The sequence below is a fragment of the Centruroides vittatus genome, unplaced genomic scaffold, assembly GCF_030686945.1.
Source record: "Centruroides vittatus isolate TY-2023 unplaced genomic scaffold, ASM3068694v2 contig_817, whole genome shotgun sequence".
Classification (NCBI taxonomy): domain Eukaryota; kingdom Metazoa; phylum Arthropoda; class Arachnida; order Scorpiones; family Buthidae; genus Centruroides; species Centruroides vittatus.
The window spans coordinates 3504817-3525285 of NW_027122532.1; the positions used below are offsets into that span (position 1 = coordinate 3504817).

Genomic DNA, 20469 nt, shown 5'->3' on the forward strand with positions numbered 1-20469 from the left:
CAGGAGGATTTTCTACAGGAAACTGAGCTCCTATTTAAGTGTTACACCAACAGATTGGCCGTGTGGAGTTTTTGTAGCACATACCCCAACCAACTACCAATGTTTCGTGGTTTCATCCACTCGGCCACCGGTGGGCACATTTCGCTCGAATTTATACTCGTGTGATAAGAATTATGTATTTATTATTTATAATATAAAGCCACATTACTTGAAATCGTGGAAAAAGACCGCATAAATCATAATTGGACTTTTATTATTTCAATTTAACAAGATAATATTCAATTTAGTATCAATTTTTTGAAAATTACACTTTTAATTTCAATGATTTTTCTATTATTGCATCATAAACCATTAAATATTAATAACTTTATTAAATTTAATTTTAAGCATTACATTGCTTAAAATAAAAATGACCATTGTAAATATTTAAATATTAGAAAGAAGAGTTTTAAAAATAGAAGCATAATAAACCATTATTTTAAAAGAAAAGGTGACCATTTTAATGTAAAACTATAACGTTGAAAGAGATGACACACCCAATTAGCTGTGTCATCTGGTCGGTTGGTGGAGTAAGAGAATGTAATACATGAGCAATCTACCATAGTGGTGCCTTGCAGGAGGACTCCCTATAGGAAACTGATCCCTATTTAGATGTTAGACATACAACGAAAACCCAAAATCTCCAAACAGCCAGACTGTTGGTTAAACACAACCCACAACCATCCGTGTTCAATGGCCGTATCCGCTCGGTCGAGCTACTTCGTCGAACGTGCACTGTTTATATATTTGTAAAATATTCAAGTAACTTTTTGAGTAGTTAGAAGAATATCGTGATTGTTTTATTTGTATTAAAGTGGCCACTAAGAGACTTCACCATGATTCCTCTTAAAATGAAATTAAAGTCTAATTTGTTTATGTAAGTCAAAATTACTGTTATTTATTTAGCACTTTTGGACACTCTTTTGAACCTACAAAATAACTTAACACTAAACAGATGTCAAAAAGAGGGCCACTAAATAAACAGCAATACTTTTCATTTTGGATTTGAGTCTAATTTTTTTGCTTGATCTTACAGTAATTAATTATGAAAGTTTTTAAAACAGATTTATTTTTTTATAATTTTTTCCTACAGATCATTAATTTCTATATAACATTTTATATCAAATTATATATACATAATATTTTACTTACAAAATAATCTGCATTTTAAACAATTGACATCTTGATTATTGGCATCACACCACGCACACTCCTTCTAATTAAAAAGAAAAAAATTAATGTTTAAATTTTACATTAGATAATTTCAATCATTTTTACTATATTAAATGCATATTCTTCTAAAACTACTATAACTATTCTCATGTTTTATCATTTAAACTAACATAATTAGTGTTCAACATTGCCACAATGCAGATTTAATTCCAGTACTTTATACCCAACATACGGGAATGGTCATACTAATCCGAACCCGTCATCCAAACCCCCCGTAATCTGAACAGCTTCTACCGTTCCACTAATTAAAATAATGAACCTGTCGAGTGTACACTTTCAGACATCGTGTAGATGCAAGTCATGATTGTGAGCATTGCTGCTTGTTCTTTCGGTGACCGTGTTTGACTTAACAATTCTAATCTCTGTTTACTGCTGTAAAGTATCTTACAAAAGTAAAAAATGGCCTCAAAGTGTAAGAATTGTATCCTATCGTATACCTATCATACACCCATTAATTCGAACTACAACTGGTCTCAATTAATTCAGATTAGTGCTACTATACTGTATTCTGATTCAAATCGCTGCATTATAAATGCATTTAATTCATGACCCACCCGAATACAAATGAATCATCAAGCAATTGCTAGAATTCATAACATGACACAGAACATTTTCAAAACCAATTTTTACAAATTCTTTTTAATATATCTCACATTATACACAAGAATATCTATTTATATTTATAATTGCCAAGATCTTCATAATTAATAAGAACTTGAATCATAATTGCTATGTATCTAACATGTATGGTGTATATTATTGTCAAACTTGGCTAGGAAATTGTGCTTTAAGATGGTTTCGTGCTCTAAGCATTTATAATTTAGTATTTTGTACTTCTTTCTCGAGAAAGATTTTAAATTGAGAATAGCAATCACAATTTATGAATACAGTAGAGAGTCGTTCATCCGAATCCCATTTATCCGAACGCTTTCCAGTCGGACTGTGTCGTGCCGAATCGAACTTTTTTGATACTAGATTTACTTCTAAAGTATAATTTATGTTTTTCAATATATTTATTTTGTACAAAATAAAGAAATAATTTTTAACGATACGATAGCCTCGATTATTATTATAAAAATTTTCGTTAGGCTTAAAATCGACAAAAATTCGACACGAAGCAACACAAGACGGAGAAAGATTTCGACATCGGATAGGTTAATATATTTTTTCGTACATAATTGGTTATCCGAACAACCCCAGTCTCCAATTGATTCGGATAAACGACTCTCTACTGTAATTATGTATCAAACTGACCCTATGAACTGTTTATTAAATCTCTTGAGAATTTTTAAATTTAAGATATTTTTATAGTTTATTCATAAACAATTCTTTCACCCTTAAAGATACAAAAATAAACCAATCCAAGGGCCAACTCTAGTTGTGCCAACTATACCTTTATGCAAATTTTTCATTAACACTATATATATATATATATACGGGTGGGTGCAAAAGTAGGTATACAGTTGTTATTATGGAAAATAGGAAGAGAAGATATTTATTTTTATGTACAAATTAAATCACAAATAAGGAATACAAACTAATAAAAGATAATAAAAATATTAATAATAATGAACACCAAACATTTTGTATTTCTCAGATTCTCAACTGTATACCTACTTTTGCAGCCCCCTGTATATACATAAACACAAGTAGAAATATCTATCAAGCATCAAAGCCTGCCGTTGTAATTTAAGACGGAAACGGACTGATAAATCAGTTGCCGTAACCACGAAACCACGATCGGAATGCATCGTGGCCGGTCACCGAAAGGTGTCATGCTAGCAAATGAGGCTGCTGCCTCTGTTGGTTGGAAATACTGTTCTCTCTGAGTGATGATGAACTACTGTTTGCTGTTGACAGGCAGATGAATGTTTAAGGTCACTCACTTCCATTTGCATCTTCAAGTCTGTCACAACAACCAGATTGTAACTCTCTCCTTTCATATGAAATAATGCAACATACTAAAGTAACCTGGTTGCAGTGATAAAGTTACTAGTCTGTTCCTGGCCTTATTTAGGAACATTGCACTATTTCTAAGCAAGGTTTGAATATCTTCATATGTAACATTTAATTTCCATAATTCTAAACACATTTAATTTCCATGTTCAATGCATGATTTGCATTACTATGTAGAGTATAGCTTAACAATGTAGAAATTGGAGTGCAATTTATATATCTAAACATGCATTGAATATGCAAATTAAATTTGTTTAGATAAGTAAAGTATAACAATTTCTAAATCATTCTATCCTTGTTTTTTATAATTTTATAATTAAAACTCATTTCAAAGTTTTAAATTTTAGAAAATTCTACTGTTGGAAAGGATCTATGCACAAAATATTAAAAAATTTAACATGTCTTCAACTTCTTTTATATTTTGTTCAGTTTCAGTTAAGAAATTAAATTTCTTAATTCAGAATGTGTTTATTAATAGGTTAATAAATCACATATTAATTAGTTTTCTTGGATTTACAAATTTAAATATGATTAAAACTACATCTGGAATTTTTTCAAATTTTATTTAGTAAAAAAAATCAGTTATTACTTTGAATTTTATATAATCATTCTTTGATTTATAACTATATATTCTTATTATTTTAAACTTCTTTGACATCTTAATAATATTTTCTTACCTTTGTTGAACAGCAAGCTTCACTTTCAATAAAAGAACCTTCGGTTTTAAACCGTTCGTTGTTTTTCTGAGCTCGCGTGAGGATTTTTTCAAATCTTTCTAAACTTCTGGCAAATTTTACATTAAAATCTTTTGGTTGCATATAATTTGTTTTCTGTTAGAAAATAAACAACAGATTGTAAAGAAATATTTGAAAAACTCGATTAGCATTACATAATATATTAAGTACGGTAGAGAGTCGAAATCGGAATCAATTGGGGACTGGGGTTGTTCCGATTACCAATTACGTACGAAAAAATACATTAACCTGTCCGACGTTCAAATTTTTCTCCGTCGCGTGTTGCTTCGTGTTGAATTTTCGCCGATTTTAAGCCCAACGAAAATTTTTATAATAATAATCGAGGCTATCGTATTGTTAAAAATTATTTCTGCATTTTGTACAAACAAAATAAATATATCGAAAGAATATAAAAACTTGAAAATTATACTTTAGAAGTAAATTTAGTATCAAAAACGTTCGATTCGGCACGACACGGTCCGACTGAAAATCGTGCCGATTACCGGCGATTCCGATTAACGACTCTCTACTGTACATCCAAGTATTCCCCTTAAATGTCCCTAGTTTTGTGAATTAATTTTGGGAAAAGAAGTGTGAGTATAGTACTGTAGACAATGATAATAGAAAGTGCATCCAATAAAGTTAATTACTATATTAAACCAGTACATTTCCACACATGCTCCTGAAACATATCTAGTCTGTACTTGATTTTAACTTATAACAAAGTCACATGTTAGGAGCCACATCAACAACATTTGCAACTCTTGTAGGTTCTTATGTCTTGCACTTCTGTAACATACAAACAACCCTTGACACGTTTATAAAGAAAAAGTTCAAAGAGACGATGTCGAGTGATTGGACACACTGAGAAATATGCTCTGGCAATCTGGATTGTGTGGCAGCAGTGGGGTCTTTCAAGCATATGCATGTGAAACATGACATATTAACCAAAATTCTCCAACACATTTATTCAAATGTGTTGGAGAATTTTAAACAAATGGATTTTACAGAATTTAAAACTAGAGATATTCAAGGGAAATACCCTGTACAGTTGTTTACTTCTTGAATTTCAATTTGAATTATGAAAATAGAAGTAGAAAAATTTATTTGATTATGAATAATTAATACATAATGGATTAATACATAATGGCAGCAAATTTATAAATTTTTTAATTTTTGGGATAGGACTGAATTTTTTAAACAATTCGAAAATTAATTTAGCATTATCGAAAAATTTTATCATGTTCATTTCTATCCAGTTTTTATTTTCATCTATTACTAAGATATGAAAGACTATAACAAAATCTTATATGGGTGAACTTACCTAAACTTTTATACTACTACTTCATGTAGCAGATATGTTGATGAGAGAGAAATCAAATTTTGCTTTAAACGTGGTATAAATTATAACAGTGGAAATTTATGAAATGTTTAGGATTGTTATTGTAAGATAGTAGTATCAGACCAAATATCTAACTTCCAGATATCTGGAATTACCAAAAAAACTAGTGATTTTGCCAAATACTGAATACCGTCTTTTTCCGAAAATAAGACACTGTCTTACTTTCTTTTTTGGTCCAAAATACGCGCTAGGGCTTATTTTCGGGGAGGGCAAAAATAAAAGTATATTTATATATTTTTATTTAATATTTATTTTACACAGAATACAGAAATTTAAATTTATTCAATTACAGTCATGTCATCTTCTTCTGGAACATCGTCATAAATAAAATTCTGAATTATATTCTGATTTTCTTCCAAATCCATTTCCTGTTGAATCATTGGTCCGAATCTCTCGTGTCTTGCGATATAGCTATCGTTAAATGAATACTTCTTGTCTAAGTAGCCTGTTCGTAGTGCATTGGAAACATCACTATCAGTTATTTTGTCCCATGAATTTTTTACCCAATTCACAACTTCTTGTAAGCCTGGTTTTACAAAATTACCTCGATGATTTCTCACCATTCTGTTTTCAATATATTCATTGATTTCCATCCGCAAATGATCCTTGAATGGCTTGTTTATTGCAATGTCAAGTGTCTGGAGGTAACCAGTCATTCCTGCTGGAATCATTATTTGATCAATCTTCCTCTCAGCAAGAAAGTTTTTCATGTCTTTAGCGCGGTGAGTACTGGCTGAATCCCAAACTAGTAAACCTCTATTCTGACCCCTCAACAGTGGCGGCAGCATAAAATCAACCCACTTTCTTATAACTGCTTGGGTGCACCAGGCTTTTTCACTTTCAATGACATAAATTCCTGAAACACGTTGAATCTGGTCTTTTTTACCTTTAGTGATTAAAAATGGCGATACTTTCTTGCCATCTAGACGAATCGCCAAAATACAGGTAACACGTGCACTATCGTAACCGGTAGAAGAAACGTAAATTGACGAAGAAGCCTCGTGGTGAACTGTCGTTTGAGCTCCTTGGCCTAGGAATACCGCGGTCTCATCCATAGCAATCATGTTGGAGAGTTGGTATTTCGAAAAATCAATGCCATCAACAAAAAGCTTAAACGCAAGTGCACGCTTAACAACTTCATTGTCTTCCAGCTTAAACAATGTTGTTGATCTCCTTAGAGACAGTTCATATCGTTTAAGGAAGTTGTCCAACCAGTGTGACGATGCTTTAAATTCTTCTGTGGATATATCAAATTCAATTGCTGTTTCAAGGGCAAATTTTTGAATATCAGCCCTGCGCACAACCAAAGCCATTGCTCTCCTGCCTGCAATCCATTCCCAGATGCAATCTTCCAACTCAGAAAATAACGGCTGCCGACCTGATCCAACTCTGCGTTTTTTCTCATTTGCTTGGTCCACCAGTTGACACAGGTAATCGTAGTCTGCACGCCATTTACGAACCATACGGAGATCCAGCATCTTCTCTTTACAGAATGCTACGAGATTTACACCCCTGGAGTCTTCCACGATTCCCTTTTTGTACTCGACGGAATAGCTCTTTCATTTTGTACTCATTTTAACTGGGGTTAAAAATTATTCACTTTATTTTTAAATAAAATTACGTATGAGGAAATAATCAGACTTACAAGACTGAAATGAACAAACGTTGTATACCTGCACTGTCGCTCAATGTAGACTGCTGCCTTATGTTGTATTTTTAAGATAAATTCCAAGAATTAATTTGAAACGAACTGTAGAGGTAAACAATTAATTTCTCGGAATATTTTGTTTCAAACATTTCTCTGAAATACGAGTATTAGGAAAGCTAAACATATTATTACTTATACTTAATAAATCAACAGCATTTTTTAACAAATTCTTTTTGTCACATTATTTTAACTAAGGATTATTTACTGGGGATGTCTTATTTTACAAAAAGTTCTGAAAATCACAATAGGGCTTATTTTCGGAGGATGTCTTATTTTACAAAAAGTTCCGAAAATCACGATAGGGATTATTTTCGAAGGATGTCTTATTTTCGGAAAAAGACGGTATTTGGCTATGCTCTCGGCCAAAGTGCCGAATATTCAGCAAAATATGTGTACATTTCACGGGTGACAAGTTGTGACCTGTCTCGTTCCAGTGGGTGTAGTAGCAATGCCGTGGGCGCATTTGTTTTATTTGCGAGTAGATCGTGTCACGACACACATTATGTTCATTGTTACATCAAATTGTGTTACTAATAGTCATAAGGACTATTAGTAACACAATTTGAGCTTGAAACGCAAGTTGAGCTTGAAACACGGTTCAACTTTGATGAGAATGACAAATATCTGGTTCTTGACCCGCGTTTCAAAACCAGTTTTCTGGGATTAGTTCAAATGCAAAGAACAAAACAAAAAGTTCTTTTAGAAGCTCTGAAAATTAGTTGTGATAAGTCTACTAGTACCGACAATGATTCTTCTCCACTTCGTAAGAAAAGAAATATCGATGAAAATGATAAAATCATTGAAATACACGACAGTTTCTGGAACTGTTTTGAGGAAGTCGCTACAGAAAATATCCAAAATGATGAGGATGTGGAGAAGAAAAGTGCTATTGCAAATGAGATTGATTTTTATATGAAAACTGTTCATCTAGATCAGACATCAGACCTTTACAAGTGGTAGTCAGCAAATGCAAAACTGTATCCATGCCTGACAGAATTCACTAAAATTTATCCATCGTCTCCCGACAGTAGTGTATATAGTGAGAGGCTATTTGCAGAAGCAGGTATAGTTTATGAGGAAAAGCGCAATCGTTTGCTATCAACAAATGCCAAAAAAATTTTCATTCGTCACAACTTACCACTAACAGATTTTAAGTATTAAATGTAATAATTTGTGATTAAAATAAATACATTTTTGAGTAATATGTGCCTTTTTTTCCCATAATTTGGTATTTGGTATTAGGCCGAATGTCGCGTGCTATTTGGCCAAATACCGAATATGAAAAAGTAGTCGAATAGGCCAAATACCGAATAGTAGCTGAATATTCGTGGCATCACTAAAAAAAAACTGGCTAGTTTTGAATTTGACATGATTTAGCACAACTGTAGTTTGATGCATGACCTCTTTGTTTTGGTTTCTGTGGCATACACTTCAAAGGACACCAATTCCGATGCAACTGCTGTTGTGTGCAGTTGATCCTCTCCCAATTAAGTGGTTAAGTGTTTATTTGCTGGAATTTATTATAATTTTCACTTATAACCATGTCTAAAAGGCCAGATTAATAATGTTCAAACAGGCCCTGCTTTAAAAGTATATTAATTTGCATACATTAAGTACAGTTTAGTTCTTTACTTTCCTTTGTTTATTTAATGTACAGTAGAGCGTCGAAAAGTGGAACGTCGGTAATTGAAATGGCCGGAAACTGGAACGATTTTCAGTTGGACTGTGTCGTGCCGAATCGAACGTTTTTGATACTAAATTTACTTCTAAAGTATAATTTTCATGTTTTTTATATTCTTTAATATATTTATTTTGTTTGTACAAAATAAAGAAATAATTTTTAACGATACGATAGCCTCTATTATTATTATAAAAATTTTCGTTAGGCTTAAAATCAACGAAAATTCAACACGAAGCGACACGCAACGGAGAAAAATTCAACAGGAAGCGATACGCAACAAAGAAAAATTTGAACATCGGACAGGTTAATATATTTTTTCGTACATAATCGGAAATTGGAAAAAATCACTACTTGGAACGACCCCAGTCCCCAATTGGTTCCACTTTTCGACGCTCTACTGTATATACAGTAGGATATCATTTTAATGGATCCGTTGGGACACCAAAAATCATCTGTTGTTCGGAGATTCCAAAACAATGGATAGTCTCTGTTATATAACTCCCTAATTAAAATGACATAATATATAATTATGAATAAATTATTATAATAATGTACTATACATTGAGCCACTAAAATATCTGCTAAAATATAAATCTATGTCAAACGAAACTTTATTTTAATTAAATACATCAAAAACTATACAATGTAACTAATGGAGTGTTTCCGCCACTAATGCAGACTCGTAGACCCAACGTTTTAGGATATTCTATTTGTGAATAATAAAAAAGGTTCTAAAGCTTTCAAGACAAAGCATTTTACTACCAAGAGCTTACTGTATTTTATTTTATTTAATATATGCAATACTTTTTATCATAAATACTTTATAAATAGTATCAACTTACTTGAAATTTCTTACAAAATAATGGAGAATCATAAACTTCTGGAATGTTGGCTGGATATTCCGATTCGGGAACACGACATTTACGTTGTCTACAACTGAAGTGAATATTTTATATATTTTTATTATTCAAAATAAGAAATATTTTGATTAACAGACTAAATGAAATGGTATATAAAGAGACAATCCATAAGTAAATTGACAATCTGAATGCCAGCAAACAAATGAGGCAATATTAACTCCGAAAAATACACACACATTAATAACTGCCAAATTAAAATACATCCGTCTACAAATTTTAAATCAAAATTTCTAAAAGAGGTACCGAAATTTTCATTCAACAATTTTAAACTTAGTTTAAATAAATAAATATATATAGTATAAGTTTTCTGTTTGCTACTTCTACACATCCAATAATTTGGCGCTAGTCAACACTCTGACAATACTGGCACTCGTCAAGTTGTAGACAAGTCCCACTAGTTCAAACTCCAGCTTCTTCTAAATTTGAACACCTTCCTATTTAATGTGGCATAATATTGATCCTGAGCTTCAACACCATGCTCAAAATAGGTACAGCGTCTAATAACACAATACAGTATAAATATAAAAATCAGTCCCTAAAATTTCCTAGCAAAGATACTGAATCTCCCAAGAAATTTCCTGCTAAATTTAATGTATGCATGTAATGGCAACAGCAACATGCTCAATTCTTTTGATTAGTTCATTAACAGCTGACTCAATTTCCCAAAGATTGATGATTCACATATCATAATTCTAGTTTTGATGAATGTTTAAATAGGCTTTATTCTGCTTTAATTTACACTTTCTTTTGTTTCTTAACAATGAGTTACTAACCATCAAAAATCCAAATTTGATAATATAGAATTTCTCAAGTGCAAACTCAAAACAAATATTTTTATAACTGCAATTGCTTAAATTAACATAAACTCGACGATTTGAATAAGAGTAAAAATCTACCTTTCGACCCACAACACGGATACGAGATGTATTCCTTTCGCTACTGCTATGTCTCTCGTGCTTTTTTTACCTTCCTTGAATATAACATGGGTGGTCGATTTACGGATACGTGGAGATATTTGGGCACCCATCTGCCGAAGCAGATTCTCGACCACTTTTGACCTGTTTTCGCGACCGGACCTGACTTCCACGTAAGCTACAATGTCTGCAAAACAAAATTAGTTACTGAACATTAATTTACTTAGCTAATAAACAATGATTATTGGTTAATGTTACCCTAGGTATACAAAATGGCAGCTCGTCTCTGACTCCAGCATACAGAAGCCAGGAAACAGTGGGAACGCACGTTTTCTAAACCTAACCTATTCTAATAATTTAGTTGCTAATAATTATGATAATTTATTAGAATAGGTTAGGTTTAGAAAATGTGCATCCCCACTGTTTCCTGGCTTCTGTATGCTGGAGTCAGAGACGAGCCACCATTTTGTATACCTAAGGTAACATTAACCTGATTATTTAATATCATCCCTAAATTTGCTTTAAGTTGAGAGTTACTATAAACTAATTAATGCAAATAAATAGTTAAATGAAGATAAAGTTTGCACTTTTTTTACACTATTTTGTACATAAGACATATTATTTTTATACATTTTCTATTTTTTATTATCTTTTTTCATTTGAAAGTGAGTTAATTTCATTCTTAATAACTCTTAAATGGCTGCTGCTTTGTTAGCATCGTAAACTTACTTTAATAAACACAAAAGTTTATTTTTCAATACATCATTAGTTGAAAATAAACTGTAAAAGAACTTTTATTAATAGATTTTAAAAATAAACTTGAAGTTAAACTTAATTATAACAACAGCAATAAATTCTGTTTACTTATTTAAGTTAATAAGTTAAATATAAAATTGGAGAACATGCTTCTTGTAATGATGTTTCTGAGAACTTTTGTGATCATAATCAAGATATATTCATAATGATGGTATTTTGTTCTCACAGGAGTATGTAATTTTTTTTCTGCCTTACAGAAAAATAAGGAATAAAAAAAAAACTGTCATCATACATTGTTTTGTAAAATGTGAAATCTGCAATAAATTTGTTCTCAAAATTTAAGTAAACTTAAAAAAGTTTCTGAGATTAAAATATAACAGAAATATTTATTTACTTGAGCATAAAACTAAGTTTTATGCTCCAGTAAAAAGAATACTTTTCTTGTAAGAGAACAAAAGTTCTTACAAGCCATTTTTGCACATTTTAATTATCAGTTTTTATATATTTCAAAATAACCAAAATATCTGCTGTTATAGCTAAATAACTGGAACATTTTTCCATTCAAATGTGCAAGCAAAGCATCATTAACTCAGCTGATCTTTGATGTTTCACAAGATGTTAAATATGGAGACTTAACACTTACAAAATAAATGTACACAAATAAAACAACTGTGACAACTTTTCAATGCATATATTATTGATTAAAAACAAGAACTCCAATAAATCTAAAAATTTCCAATCATCAATGTTTCATCAGAAGTAAGATCATACAAAGCTGTAAAACTACAACCTCATTTAAGAAAAAATCTAATATGTAAACTTTAACAATTTATTAAGGAAAATAGTTGTTAATAATTAATTTAATTAATTATATTATTATTCACAGTGTATATTGATTTATAGGATCCAATACAGCATAAGAATGAAAAAGCTCCACACATTTGGTATTTGCCAAAGCTGAGCAAATGTTTCGCCAAAAAGAGTAATGTGGACAATTTACTCGCAACTGATATTCGGTATTCACCATTTTCCACACCTTGTCAACTTACTATGCCAAATCAAAGGAAATGAATAGGCAATTATTTGGCAATCAGTGAATATCAAATGTATAGAGCCGGCTAAGTAGAAATACAAATACAGTAGAGAGTCATTAATCCAAATCAATTGGGGACTGGGGTTGTTCGGATAAGTGATTTGTTCGAATAACCTGTCCGACGCTGAAATTTTTCTCCGTCGCGTGTCGCTTTGCGTTGAATTTTCGTCGATTTTAAGCCTAACGAAAATTTTTATAATAATAATCGAGGCTATTGTATCGTTAAAAATAAAAATTATTTCTTTATTTTGTACAAACAAAATAAATATATTGAAAAATATAAAAACACAAAAATTATACTTTAGAAGTAAATCTAGTATCAAAAAAGTTTCGATTCGGCACGACACAGTCCGACTGGAAAGCATTCGGACGAACGACTCTCTACTGTATTTCCAGGTATATATTTCAATGTTCTGCATCTGATGCAACTGTTTATAACAATGTTTTTATTCCTCAGTTTGGTATAATTCAAATTCAATTTAACCATTATAATAAATGCTACGTAAAATGTTTAATATATTCACACCATTTACAGTGATTGAGAATTTTATCATAAAATTAAATAGATCATATAAATCTTTGAGCACTAGAATCAAGAAACATCAAGACATCATTAGGAACCACCTGTATACAACTGCCTTGCCCACCTTTGATTGTGACAGTGATGTAGATGTTTCATTCAATAGATCGTGCCCATGGCTTACTACTCCGCCTCGAGCAGCAAAGTGATTACCGGATCCACTTCCTCGATGTGCTTATCACTACATGTAATGGCTCTCTTTCTAACATTGGAGTGATGTACAGATCTTTAAAAATAAAGCTTTTTAAGCACATATAAGCTCAGAGTTAGTTTCTTAAATTAAATCATTTTACTTAGAAAACATTATTAATTGCCATAAAATGTCTAAAAAACAAAAGTGAAGAAACTAACTCTGAGCTCTTACATGCTTAAAAAGCTTTATTTTTAAAGAGATTTACTATACTAAAATGTGTTCATATGTTCCCTATAGTCTGTAATATATTATTCAGATTTAATTAACTTGTGATATCGTATATTAGGATTTTAATGTTGTTTTTTATAACTAATGTAAGAATGTTTTTCTTTAATGTTAAAATAGTTTTACTGCATTCCTGATAGTAATATATTTATTATTAAATACATAAAAACAACATACCTTTTAAGAAGTCTTTGTCAGAATGATCTTTTAATTCGTTTATTATATCGGAATCTAATCGACCGAGACATTTGTCTTTATCTTTGTGTGTATTTTCCCTAATCTTTGTTCCTTTATGTAAATAATTGGGACAAATAAAACCTTGAACTGATGGAGTTTCTGCCACGGAACGGTCAGTTTTGTCTTCATTTCTTATCAAACATTTGTCAGTGGTCGATTTTGACCTTCGCAACGAAGAGGTTCTTGCCAAACTAACCATTTCGGAAGAAGCAGAAGGAAACTTGTTTTTAAACTTGATTGCTTTGGGATTACTTACATTATTTTCACATTGCAATACTGAAGAAATTTTAAAAGTTTCTGCACTTTTATAATCTAAGTCTTTTCTATTTGACTTTGTCGGAGCAAAAATCTCAGTTATATTAAGATTTTGAACAAATAATGAATGAAGCCCCATCAGAGGAGAATTTCCTGTATTATTTTTAACCAGTTCTTTATTTGGAGTTAAATCGTGCAGAAGAGTAGTTTCCCTTATGTGTTCAATCTGGCCAGTATCTACTTTTGTACACGTAAATTCTTCTTTTCGGTTGAATCGATTCATCAATGCTCTTGGAAAATCTCAAGATGATATGATTCTATAATTCTCTAAATTCTAAAAAATACAATCCGTCAGTAAAATATATTTATAAATAATAAAAAGATTACTAAAAACTGAAATATTGTATGCACCGAAATATACAGTACCAAAACTAATGCATCTCGAACACACGTGCATTTGTCAATGGGGATAGCTCAGGCCACACACATTTCCAGTAGCGAAAAGAAAATTGTCATGCAGTTGTTGCTGGAAGTGGGTCTCTTGAAGAAGGAAAAAGCATTCATAGCCAAGTATTATTTCCATTAAATGAAAGGGGACAGAGTTTGAAAAAGGTGGCAGAACAATCTCAAGAGAGATTCAACAAGACGCCACCAATAACAAAGTTATGTAGTCTATTGTTAAGAAATTTTGCTGTTCTGGCAGCGTAGTGTCAACAGAAGGTGAAGTCCGGTCGAACTTATGGAATACGTGCAAGAATCTGCAATACAAACACTGCATATGGCTAGGCGGTGAACATGTCGAATACTTACATTATTCATACCATAATAAATCAACACACTAATAGAATGTATGTTAGTTTTTTTTGGGAGAAATAAACTCACAGGTGACAACAAAATAATATTGTTTGTCTTTTCATTTCAGTACTGTATATTTTGGCACATAACATATATATACAAAAACAAATCTTAATTTAATTAAAAAATGCAATCTTAGTTATAAAGTAATTGCAATCGACAAACAAAAATAAAAGTAACCATTAACTCCAGCACACATATTTCTTTTCAACCATTTTTAACAATTGTCCTTGGGTAAAATTATGTAGAACGAAGTATGTGCTAAATGTATGTTTAGGCAAAGCAGCAGTTCCCAAACCAGTGGTCCGTAGAAAAATATTCAACTGTACCGTCAATGACAGTAGATTACAGAACACATTTAAATAATAGAGCTACCATACTTCATTACATACAGTAGCTATAGATAACCACATATAAGTATAATTTACAGTCACACACAATTACCGATCTGCGATGGGAAAAAGGTGAAAAAACACCAACATAGGGCACATCTAATTTTCATATAACAAAAAGTAATTTGCCTCTGCCATGCCTAATGGCACTACAGAGTACAAAGAGACTGTCTTAATCATAGATAGGCCTGGTTTGATACCCAGCTACTGGTCTGCACTCTAATGCTCGAACTCTGACTCTGGCTCAGGCGTAACCGAAGAGGGACCACCAACCTTCATCACTTTCCTTGCCTTCCTCCCTCTCAAGTCCAACCCTTTTACATAGATATATGTTTTGGTACAGCCTGTACTGCACATGGAGTTCTCTACCAATGCTCACGATGATGGTCAGGGGGGTCCCCTCCACTAGAAAAGGAGGCCCTGCCCAGTGCATCCACTGAGCTCATAGGTCAACCAGACCACTAATTTTTCCATCAAATTCTTTAGTTTCTTTAAGTTTCCTTTACTAGCTGCTAGTGTTCATAGTATTTGTTCAGGAGGCTTAGACCAGTTGACCCAGTCGGCCCCTCGGTGAAAATCCTCAGTAAGAAGACAATCAAGTATGTAGTGCCTCACATTGCCGCAAAAACACCCACAGGAGCAGCTACCATCTCCTGTCCAAACTTGGACTTGAAGTGGGGAAACCTGTGTCTGGTTAGTATTTGCGTCACAAGCCAATCGCAACACACTGGATTACGGCCAACTTCAGGCACGAAGGCATAGACTGACCTACCTACTGTACTTTGAGTCCAGCGTTCCTGCCAGTATGTCATCAAGTATTGCAGTAGAGTACCTTTTATGTATGTAGTTGAGGGTTCCACCATCTTTGTTAAAAATGGACCCCTGGCCTCCTCCTCGGCCAGTTGGTCAGTGCGCTCATTGCCCAGGATCCCGACGTGACCTCGGACCCACCCCAGGATAATGTGTGACGTGTACCTCGCCCTCGGTACCCTACTTTCGATCTCCCGTACCAACTCATCCCTGTGGTACCCATCGCTCAAGGCCCGAAGTGATGACTGGCTGTCAGAGTAAACTGTGACTGGCTCTGGACCCAGATGTCATAGGATCCACCGGGACGCCCCCTCCAGGGCCACCAGTTCCACCCGGAACACAGATGCCTCCTCGTTCAATCTGACTAACCGTACTTACATGCACTCTGTCAGAAAAGACACAGTACGCAGCACCTACTAAGCTACTGTCTGGACTACGATCAAGCATCATCCTAATGGAGCCTCTCTGACGTCAACATACAGAATAAGTCCCGGGTGTATTATAGATTACTATCTATGGAATTTCAGGACTGATTATATATTGGAACTCAGGGGACCAAGACGAGTTCAACTGTACCCTATTTTTGAACCAGAGACAAAAAATAAAAAAGTTATCATACTTTTTCACTTACCATACTTTTTTAATGCTCTAACAAAGACGGCACCATAGTTGCTAGTACTGCCATCTTGCGGTAAAGTCTGCAAACCATGACGTCGAACTACGGTCATCTCCAGTAGGATTAAACACGCGATACGAGAGCAGAGAGAGCGACGCAACTTCCGATCATCGCGTGATCGCCATTTCGGTTAATGTTACTTATGGCAGCAAACATGGCGGCCCGACTGACCTCTCGTATGGGCGCCACCATGCGCCACCACGCCACCATGTGCTAAACTAGTGATTGATTCACGGTAGCTGTTGAACAAAGTAAAATAAGGGGGGAAATGTCTACTAAAGGCAATTTTAACGGCAAGTGACGGGACTCCCGATCGCGATAGCGAGGCCGACTTAGCGGAGAGCGACGCGACTCCCTATCATCGCGCGATCGCTGAAAAAAGTACGATAACTTTTTTATTTTTCGTCTCCGGTCCAAAAGTAGGGTATCGTTGAACTCGTCTCGGTCCCCTCAGTTCAGATATATACTCAAAGTCCCGAAATTCCATAGATAGTAATCTATAGTATCCCCTAAGTCCCAAGTGGTTTATCAAGCACTAACAGCAAATTGTTGGCAATGTTGTTCCAAAGAAAAAAAAACTAGAAAAGCCGGACATATTAACTAAAATTAGTATCAAAAACCTTCAAATTCAGTAAAAATAGAACGTTTATTAACCCTTTCCCGGCCAGGGTACCGATCTATCGTTACCCTATTCGTTTAGCAAAACGGCCAGGGTACCGATTGATCGTTACCCTGTTAACAATCGATTTTTATAAAATTTATTGACAACAGATGTCAGCACTTGACGGCATTGTCTTGTTTATCGTTCATTCTACATATTTTTGTCCAGGTGGTGTTTTGTCGACTTAAAAAATTTTAATTATCGGTTATTTTTTCTTAATTTTTCATTTTCTGATAATTTTTTATTTTATTTTTAGCATATTCATGCAATAATATTGCTATAATAAGTTGATTTATGCTATAATAAGTTTATTCAGCTATAATATGTTAATATATCGTATATATTTAAGTTATGACCTTCAGTTCTGATATTTTATATATTTTTTTTAATTTTTAATTTTTAATTTTTTTTTAAATCTAAAATATTAGCAAATGTTACATCTATTGCTATTGGTAATCGTATGTTTATTACAAAAATATATAGTCTTGTTTGATATGAAATGAATAAAGTATATTAGTTAATTATATTAGATGAAAGCAGAATAAAGTTCAGATTTCAAACAAATGTTTGATATAATGTGCGATAATTTCACAACGAATAAACGTACGTGCATAAATGTAATATCAAATTGTACAGAACAATATTCTACGTCATTCTTGCTTAGTGACAATAAGAATAAAGTAACCAGACAATGTTAATTTTGACAAAAAGTAACAAATTTTCAAGTTTGAATGTCAATTATCATATATTATTTTTTTTTTCTCATAAATTTTTCAAACAAACTTTATTGAAAAATGTCGTATTTAAAACTAACTATATTGGTAAATATATGTGATTTTTTTCATATGAATCAAATAATAATTTAATTTTTGGTGAATTTTTAAAATAATATTGCCTGATTTACCTATTTTGACCTTGGCCGTTTTACAAAATAAGGGGGCGTGGCCTCAAATTCAGTAAAAATAGAACGTTTATTAACACAACGTTCTATTTTTATCAGACTTGGTCTTTTCGATATCACTTTTTTGTTGTTATACAAACACTGGCACAGCTTAAGGGAACTTCGATCCAATATACTCGAATATAATACACAACTATGTTAAATAGATAACTCAATAATAAATGCTTCTCTGTCTACGTCATCCAAGGCAATTGTTTTTAATATTTAAAAAGCTAAGAACAAAACCGAAATGGCCGTTAAACCATTAAACACTAGAAACAATGGCAGGTATCACTTTTAGTGTTTCTTCCTGTGTTAATGTATGAACAAATTGCCTAAAAAAACTCCTACTAAAATAACATCGCGATTTCATTTTTAAAACTTGTATTTGTATTTAACATTTATAGTTTGCATCGAAAACATTCAAAAATCGAAATTATTTAAATCTTACTTTTATAATTTTCGTCGGATTAAATTAAAAATTGGAAATTCGAAGGGCACGCTAAAGACAATTTAAACTTCGAAGGCTTTTCTTATAAATAAAACGATTGGTCCAAAGCGTTGTTTTCTTGGCCGTCGTCACGATTACGTGGCGCGCCATTGGCTATTTTCATTTTACAAAAGATACCATACGCACCCTGGTGTGGTAAAATAACTTTACTGCCGTCGTGTTTAGACTTGAATTTCGAAAGAGAAATAAAATAAATAAACATTTTGGCCGCAGTTTTTGCCTTATAATGATAAATAAACATTTAAAATATTTTAAAAAATGCTTACGAAACTTTTATAAACTAGTATTTATGAATAAAAAAATATGTTTTAAAACTTACATTATTTTCTTGTTTGTAATTTTTTAAATAATTGAGTTCATAAATAAATTTTATAAATTTAAGATTTTATACAATTAGAAAACGTCAATAATAATATAACTGATACATATTGATTTATGTATTATCAGTGTTCCCAATAATTGCTACAATAGCGACTTTTAGAAGAACGTAGCGACGTAGCGGCGATTCCGGCTTCCCCGGAGCTATAGATTAACGCCTTAACCGCCTCAATTTTTTTATATAAAATAAATAAATAATTATTATATAAAAGAAAAATGGGGATACTATAGATTACTATCTATGGAATTTCGGAACTTTGAGTATATATCTGAACTGAGGGGACCGAGACGAGTTCAACGATACCCTACTTTTGGACGGGAGACGAAAAATAAAAAAGTTATCGTACTTTTTTCGGCGATCGCGCGATGATAGGGAGTCGCGTCGGCCTCGCTATCGCGATCGGGAGTCCCGTCACTTGCCGTTAAAATTGCCTTTAGTAGACGTTTCCCCCTTTTTTTACTTTGTTCAAGAGCTACCGTGAATCGATCACTAGTTTAGCACATGGCGGCGTGTGGTGGCGCCCGTACGAGAAGTCAGTCGGGCCGCCATGTTCGCTGCCATAAGTAACATTAACCGAAATGGCGATCGCGCGATGATCGGAAGTCGCGTCGCTCTCTCCGCTCTCGTATCGCGTGTTTAACCCTACTGGAGATGACCGTAGTTCGACGTCATGGTTTGCAGACTTTACCGCAAGATGGCAGTACTAGCAACTATGGTGCCGTCTTTGTGAGAGCATTAAAAAAGTATGGTAAGTGAAAAAGTATGATAACTTTTTTATTTTTCGTCTCCGGTTCAAAAATAGGGTACAGTTGAACTCGTCTCGGTCCCCTGAGTTCCAATATATAATCAAAGTCCTGAAATTCTATAGATAGTAATCTATAGTACACCCAGAAAAATATATATATATAAATAAATGAAAAATTTTAAATATTCTTTATATTACCAAATAGAGTAGAGAGTCATTAATCCGAATTAATTGGGGACTGCGGTTGTTCGGATTAGTGATTTGTTCGGATAACCGATTATGTACGAAAAAATATATTAATCTGTCCGACGTTCAAATTTTTTTCCGTCGCGTGTCGCTTCGTGTTGAATTTTCGTCGAGTTTAAGCCTAACGAAAATTTTTATAGTAATAATAATCGAAGCTATTGTATCGTTAAAAATTATTTCTTTATTTTGTAAAAACAAAATAAATATATTGAAGAATATAAAAACATGAAAATTATACTTTAGAAGTAAATCTAGTATCAAAAAAGTTCGATTCGGCACGACACAGTCCGACTGAAAATCGTTCGGATAACCGGCAATTCGGATTAAC

General features: G+C 32.9%; 1 protein-coding gene across 3 annotated transcripts in view; it reads right to left on the reverse strand.

Moving 5' to 3' along the window:
• The window catches only part of LOC136982193 (uncharacterized), a 35933-nt gene extending 17067 nt beyond the window's left edge, over positions 1 to 18866 (reverse strand). The window contains exons 1-5 of one of the 3 annotated variants that reach the window (XM_067278627.1): positions 18712 to 18866; positions 10570 to 10774; positions 9596 to 9689; positions 3906 to 4058; positions 1192 to 1255 (exon numbers count right to left, since the gene is read on the reverse strand). In XM_067278627.1, coding sequence (XP_067134728.1) covers positions 1192 to 1255; positions 3906 to 4058; positions 9596 to 9689; positions 10570 to 10700 — 442 coding nt within the window. In that variant the 5' untranslated portion in view covers positions 10701 to 10774; positions 18712 to 18866. Of the gene's footprint in view, positions 1 to 1191; positions 1256 to 3905; positions 4059 to 9595; positions 9690 to 10569; positions 10775 to 13611; positions 14232 to 18711 lie in introns of those variants that run through there. The other 2 variants (XM_067278626.1, XM_067278625.1) reach the window with 2 other exon arrangements.
• Positions 18867 to 20469: the final 1603 nt, after the last annotated feature.